The 7292-nt window shown below is 40.2% G+C and overlaps 1 protein-coding gene across 5 annotated transcripts in view; it reads right to left on the bottom strand.

Moving 5' to 3' along the window:
• pias2 (protein inhibitor of activated STAT, 2) overlaps nucleotides 1-6609 on the bottom strand; it is an 8887-nt gene extending 2278 nt beyond the window's left edge. The window contains exons 1-15 of one of the 5 annotated variants that reach the window (XM_049019234.1): nucleotides 6471-6609; nucleotides 5787-5873; nucleotides 4727-5113; nucleotides 4113-4197; nucleotides 3980-4030; nucleotides 3777-3867; nucleotides 3405-3539; nucleotides 3180-3285; nucleotides 2978-3051; nucleotides 2597-2757; nucleotides 2353-2486; nucleotides 2030-2213; nucleotides 1744-1883; nucleotides 527-564; nucleotides 1-274 (exon numbers count right to left, since the gene is read on the bottom strand). The exon at nucleotides 1-274 is cut by the window's left edge and continues 2278 nt beyond it. In XM_049019234.1, coding sequence (XP_048875191.1) covers nucleotides 77-274; nucleotides 527-564; nucleotides 1744-1883; nucleotides 2030-2213; nucleotides 2353-2486; nucleotides 2597-2757; nucleotides 2978-3051; nucleotides 3180-3285; nucleotides 3405-3539; nucleotides 3777-3867; nucleotides 3980-4030; nucleotides 4113-4197; nucleotides 4727-5113; nucleotides 5787-5805 — 1803 coding nt within the window. In that variant the 5' untranslated portion in view covers nucleotides 5806-5873; nucleotides 6471-6609 and the 3' untranslated portion in view covers nucleotides 1-76. Of the gene's footprint in view, nucleotides 275-526; nucleotides 565-1743; nucleotides 1884-2029; nucleotides 2214-2352; nucleotides 2487-2596; nucleotides 2758-2977; nucleotides 3052-3179; nucleotides 3286-3404; nucleotides 3540-3776; nucleotides 3868-3979; nucleotides 4031-4112; nucleotides 4198-4726; nucleotides 5169-5786 lie in introns of all 5 variants that reach the window. The other 4 variants (XM_049019232.1, XM_049019229.1, XM_049019233.1 and 1 more) reach the window with 4 other exon arrangements.
• Nucleotides 6610-7292: the final 683 nt, after the last annotated feature.

Genomic DNA, 7292 nt, shown 5'->3' on the forward strand with positions numbered 1-7292 from the left:
GTAAAAACACAAACCTCCTCAGTACGAATTGCGGTATTTGATATCGCAAGTAGAAAGTGGTGCTCCTTGTGCCAAATTAATCCAGAGATATGATGTCTGATATGTTGGTCCCTCCCGTGCCCGTAATGACCCCAGGCTCGTTATGGCCGGAGCCACTGCTGTGAGCGCTGTTGTCATACTGGCTGGAGGAGGAGATGAGACCTCCACCCCCCGACGCTGTCGCCGCCTGCAGGCTGCTGGAGAGGTTGTCCAGGAACATCGGCGTGCGGTAATGCTGCAGAGTGGAAAAGAGTGACTTTCCTCAATGGGGGCGACAAATTTACTGCTTTTACACATGCTGTTTCAAAGCATTTAGGTTAGAGAGAGATAGGAAGTAAGAATGCATTTTTAACATTGTCTGATACTTTATGTAGAAATGGGCTCGGGGGGGTCAAACTAGGACACACATGGCAGCAGCCCTGTAGTTTACCTAAATATACTTAGGGCATAGATGTCCTTTATGAATAAGAAATATAAAAAGGAATACCTGAGAATCTCCTTGAATCAATGAGAACAAATCCAGACCTGAAATGAAAATTTTAGGTAAAAGCTTGTAGCACATCCAAACATTTGTACAGATACACTGCATGTATAGAGTACACAAACTACGTGTCACATTTCTCTGCCATTGTAAAGTCACATGATCCATTCATTCAGCAGCAGCAGCAGCAGCATTATCCAGCTGCACGCACTGGAGATCAAACAGCGACATCACATATCCTGCCTGGTGCATTCCTTAAGTGTTACACTGGTGATTGTCTAAATTTTCAAAAAACAGCAGCTCAGCCAAGCAGTTTGTTTTCACAGGTAGAAATGGGCAATCAATATTACAGAACCCCAAAAGTCCCAAAAAATATTCTGTTACCCTAAGGGCACAAGATATTATCTTAAGTGAATAACAACTTGTGTTCACAAGATAATTATGTGCAAAATATATTTATGAGTGCACGAGAAATTAGCCAAAGTTTAAAGCAATGGTCACCGAGCCTGTTATTTACGTTGTGCACTGTTCCATAATGAACAACTTAAAGCATAATATACTTGATATGTCTTTAGGTTTAAGCATGTGGCACGAATGGAAATGGGCAGCAAAATGCAAAAAATAATAGCAAAAATGACTAGTGTTCACCGCTGTGTATGTATAGGTACATCAAGAATTTGTCATTAAAAACTGCCTAGCTTGTTTCCGTTAAAAGATGTTATAGTGGGAACACTAGCCCAACTTCATTGTGGTGTAACAAGAATGCCTTTGTAAGACATTCTAAGAATAATGTAGAATTTTATGAGCTGTGTTTGCCACTCCATATTCACAGAAGCACGCTCAATATCCTGAGTGCACACAATATAATCTCCTACAGAATTTCTCTCTTCTCATAATATATTGTGCACTCAAGTTAATTTATTATTTGCCCAAGATAATACCATGTGTGTACAACCTAAAAGACAAATTTTTGGAACTTTGTGGGCTCTGTACAATACAAATGCAATATTACAATGCTACTGCCTAATGGCGGCAAAACTACCCACTGTTGCTGAATAGCTACACCATCTAACACAGTAGCATCCACAAAAGCATGCGTACAATTTCTAAAAGCTGACTTTACTCTTCACATACACATAGGTTTTAAAAACTGAACTAATCCCTCAATGTCACCTCAAAACGAAACCACCATAACATGCATAAGAAAAACGAGGACGTCTCACTCTGCATGTCAGTGGGAATGGTAGATAAGGTCGAATGATGGAATGGAACTGCATAGTCTGCTAGTGAAGACGCCAGGTAAGACGGGTCCAGGGCTTGGACATTTGGCAACCGCACTGCTGGTGGCTGATAGGCCAGGACACTGGGAAGACAAAGCAAAAACCCATTAAATGTTTATTTCTCATGGCCTGTATAAAGATACTGTATTACACATTTAACAATCATTTCCTTTTCAGGTATCTCCAAGATCTTTATTATAATTCAGCGGATCAGCTTGAAATCCCATACCCTTTTGCCGGAGACTCATCAGGTTTAGCCATGTAGAGGCAGCGCTTTTTAAGTGGAGGGTCTTCAGCCTCCTCCTCCTCCTCTTCTGAAGAGCTCTCCACTGTGAGGTCGATGATGTCTACCTTCTTCGTGCTGCTGGGCTCGCTGGGGGGCATTACCGCGCACTGCCGCACCAGAGCTGAGCCTAAAGCACCAGAGGAAGGAGAATCTCAAAGATCTGCATACGTGGCTTTGAGCTTAACACAGGTAATTATGAGCGTACAAGCACATGACAAACAGTCAAATCTGTGAGCCGTACAGCAGAGCAAGTTCCTTTTTCTTACTTTCCAATTTTGGACAAAACTGAGACGACACTTTCAACGCTTCTTTCTTTGGCCTCATTGGACACCATGTTCCGTCTTCTTGGAATTTAATCTCGTCAGCATCCGAGCAGTCATTCAGAATCTCCATGAAAAGCCTGACATGACAGATGTCACAGAATGAGCAAGTGTGCTCCAACACCATGGCCAGTTCTCTTTGGAAGGCAGCATCTCACATGCACAAGGCTTCACCACCACGAAGACTCACCCATCGATTATCAAGCTTTCATATGCAGCCTTCTTGTCGCACACTGGACAGATCCAGGTGGGCTTCTTCTCATTCATCTGAAGGTAGAGGGCCGCGTCGAAGCACTGGAGATGTGAGCATGTGACAGCTCGACAGGGAACAGTCAAGCGCATCTTGCCCAGCTGGGAAGAAGAGATCATCAGAATTGTGTATTTTTCATCGAATACACTTTTACATGCAAGAAATTTACTTTTAGGTCTCGTGCAACCACAACTAAGACAGTATAATAAAAAATAAAATGATGCAATGATGTACAAAATAATGTGCCAAATGAAGGTGATGATGCTATAATTTCCCCATGACAACCTGACCAAAAAAAAAAAAAAACCATGGTAAACCCACCGGGCACATAAGTGACACTCGCAAACTGGTTGTTGCAATCTCACTGTCAGGGTCAGCTGTCAGCTTCTCTTTTACTGGAATAAATGTCAATTTGTGAAAAATTAATGCAAGGAAGAATGAGGTATAGAGTATTCTTCACATAATAGGATATGCACATAAAAGGATAATGCAAAGATAAGACAACTTTGTAGAAGTGTATTACTTAGTGCTCTGGAGTGGTCAGGATTCCGAATACCCTTCATCCGCAACCTCTGCAACAACAGCGATGACGTGAGCTGCCTGACGAGGTACACAGAAACAGAGTATGTCTGCAAAAATAAAGAGGGGGATAACTTGTTTTTATATACAAGTATATATGAAATGTATCACAAAATTGCAATAAAAGATTTTTTTTTTCAGTTCTGCTTATAGTTTAAATGACATGTACCTTCCCAATTTCAGGTGCCCATGTGACGGAAATCTGATTTGGAACAGCAGATGATAATCTAACCAGGGACGTGATGTTCAGGGGTCTCCCTGGTCGTTTCTGTTCTACTCCGTTTTTAGGAGGAGGAGCATAACCCTGAGGATGATCATTAAAACAGGTTATTGACACATTTACTTTTGCAATGCATAATGCATGCTTTGTACATTTCATAATGAAAAAAAGAGAAGAATGGGGAACTCTGGAACAAAAATTTTTAATATTGTTATACCTGCCTCTTACTTCAGGCAACAAGTAATGAACAAACTGAGAATTCAAACAGTTATATATATATATATGTAAAAAAGAATTACAAAAAGAAAAATAAACACATACCGGCAAAGGAAAAAGCTTTCCATTTACTTTAACACACAAACTGTTTGGATAGTTGTCTTCCTGGGGACAACTCGTTTCTGCAAGACAAAACCTGAAAACAAAACAGATATAATTTTAGATCCAAAACAAGTTACAATGACTAATTCTGAATGATATTGTCTCTTATAAAGGCACCAGTGCAGCTTTTTGTTTGCTAAACCCACCTTAACTGAATCTGAACCATATAGTCTCTCCGGCCACCCGGTAAAAAATCCCTTTAAAAGAAAAATAAAAAATTATTCATATCTGCAATACTACAGGAATATCTATGTTTATAGAAATGGACATCGGACTAACCTGGAAATGCAGACTTCTCGCACTTGTTGAGGTGTCAGGGCAAAGATGAAGTATTTCTCCTGGAAACGCTGGATGCTACTTGCACCTATAAATGAATTTAAGTACCATTAAGGAAAACATGCAGAACTACCATTACGCTGCTGACACTGCAATCAGCAAAACTGTTAGTACTTATCCAATGGTAAGCAGATATTTCTGCAAACAAAAATTTGAACAGAGGAATATAATAATAATTAAAACATGCAGTGTTATTACTGACTATTTTGTTTTCAACTGCTATGTCTGAACAGCCTAATAAAGTACTGGCTTATTTTGCATTTTTCCATGTGTATAAACATGATATGCTACACCTCTGGAATCAACAGAAACTGACATCACTGTTGAAAGTGGTTCTTTTAAAATTTTCTGAACATGTTACGGTTCATAAGTAGCCCTACAAAAGTGAAAAACAAAGTATATTCCCTGCCAACCTAATTATATATAATTGCAGTCCTGGATACGCAGCTGAAATAGAGGTGGCTGGGTATATGTAAATAAACATACACAGACAGACACACATACACACATATAGGAGACAAACGAATAAATATATCAACAACCAAACACAGACGAACCTAGGCTTGAAGGCTTGATCAGGACATCCAGCACATCGTAGAATGGCAGAGATTTCATCTGAACATCAGGGTGGACAGGAGGGATGGGAGGCGCTGGCTGCTGCATGTCCATCCTGGGTTTGGTCTCGTGTAAATAGACTGAAGTGTGCGTCCCAGTGCTGGAACCGTGGGAATTCCCAGTAGTAAGGGAGAGATCAGGGTCCACAATGGAAGCGGCAAAGACGGAGGATTTGAGAGATGAAAAGTCGGGCAGGCTCTCTGTAGTCCGGGGGTAGCGACGCCGGTAGAGTTCCTTAATTTTGATTTGCACTGCAGGACTACACCCGCTTTTTAGCAAATGTAAAGCCCTCAGCAAAAGTTCATGCTTGCGACCACTTTTGTTTCGTCCTGCAAAACCCAACAACACCTGTAGCTCTGACACCCGGAAACTCGATACCATATTCTGAAATCAGAAACACACACAAAAAAAAAACACCACAAAACTGATGCATATATTAAAACTGGATGCATTCAAAGTTCACCTACAGACATGAAACAGACATTCAAAACAATATCAGAAAATTCAACCAGATTTTACATCAAAAGAAATATCCTAACTGGAAATCAAAGGAAATCATTTCGATTCAAAATTAAGGTTGAGTAGCAAACATCCATGCACAAATAAACCTGCGTTATGGAGCTGGCAAAATATCCGCTGTAAACTTCCTCACATTACAGTTAAGTACCAATCTAACGCAGAAGCATACTGACATTAAAATGGTGCATCATAAAGGTCTGTTTGTATTCTTCGCTAAGAGAAAAAGTAACTCTCTGTAGCTACACACATCTTACTGCCATATACCAATCTCTAGAAGAAAAGTGAAACGACTAATTTAGCTAGCCATGGTCCCCCGTTAGGTGCTGGACTAAGCTTAGAGTGCACCGTAAATGTAATTTTAGCGCTACTCATGTGAAAGACACATTCCCCTTGATGTGCGATTTGAGGCCACGTCCCTCCCACACAATCCCAATCCGGAAACCCACGGCACAGGGAAAACAAAGTAAGAAAACCCCGACTAACCCTTCATTATTTGGTCCATGCTTGATTGTTCATACGTGTTTATCCTTTTTCCTTTACAAATCCTTAACAAATGCCATCGTAAGAAATCTAAAATATTAAGAATAATTCCAAGACCCGTTAAAAAAAGAAAAAATACACAACGGACAACACACAGGCGCACTCAATGGAAATGTCGAGAAATTATTAGAAAAACAGTCCGATGACAAAAGCATAATGATAATAAATAGTAGTAATAACAACACATTCAAAAACTCAATCGGGCGCTGCTGTCTCTATTCGCCCCCATAACATAACTGCTAACAACAATAGCTAGTAGCAGAACAAAGTCCAGTTGTGGGATAAAACACAAGCCAAGGTGTCACTGGTTTCCCCTGTATATTTTATCGTTGACCAGCTAGCTCGCAAAATAATGCAATATTTCCCATTTTTTTAAATGAAGTAGGCTATAGTAATAAATGATGCATTTCGAAGAGATATGTCCAAATTAGCCGGATAGCTAATTCTGATCAAAACAAGCAAGGCAGATCACAGCCAAGCATTTTGCTAATGCATCAGAAACCTGGCATTCGTTTTAGCACAACTTCATACATCCATAAAATATACATCTAACGCAAATGAGGACTCAATACAAGTTCAACAAAACGCAAGCGTACGGATGCTAACTAACAATATGCTTTCTCGTACCCTTAGCTCCTCAAAATCCGCCATTTTCTTGCCGCGACCATCCTGCATCGCTCCAAGCGGCTGCACCGCCCACGTGATGGTGGTCAGAATGTGCACGCGCCAATGCGAGCCGTGCCAAAGCTCTGGGGTGGAATTCCCGAAAGCTTTGTAACGCCAAATATTTCGTTATCTTGCTCGTAGACTCACTCCGACCCACTCGTTATTATTTATGTCGCTCTTCATTTGAACTTTTGCCTGCTGTCCTGTCGGCCAAAAAAGGTGACAAAAACACACTGACACTCTATATTGGACAACGTAATAAATATAATGCTGATCATATAATAAGAGCTCAATATTGCAATATAAAATTGCAAGCGCAAAGGAAACTCGATGTTGTACTATCTGTATGCCGTTTAAGTACATAACAGGTACATAAGAGCACCATCCAGAAGTGACTTGAGAACGTCTTTGAAAATCAAATGCAATTCATAAATCGGGGCAGGATTGCAATTCGATTTTGAATATAGGAAGTAGAATTAAAATGGAATTGATTTCACGTAAAATCATATACATAGTGTATGCGCATCTTTAACAATACAGCTTAATATTTCAATGTTGCATGATTGCATTGAATTGAAATGAATTGCATTTTTCTTACTGTCATCTCAACATGTTATAGGGTGTGGCCAAATCAATTCGAAATTCTGATTGTCGATTCTGAACAACCCTGGTAACCTACATAATGAGCTAGCCAATCAAATGTTGTTCAGTCACATCTTTTGAATTGGGAAGGTGAATCACCCCGCACAACCAGCAATGGCAGAGAATTGTGCAAGTCAACAG

This window comes from Brienomyrus brachyistius, chromosome 7, assembly GCF_023856365.1.
Source record: "Brienomyrus brachyistius isolate T26 chromosome 7, BBRACH_0.4, whole genome shotgun sequence".
In the NCBI taxonomy this organism is placed as follows: Eukaryota; Metazoa; Chordata; class Actinopteri; order Osteoglossiformes; family Mormyridae; genus Brienomyrus; species Brienomyrus brachyistius.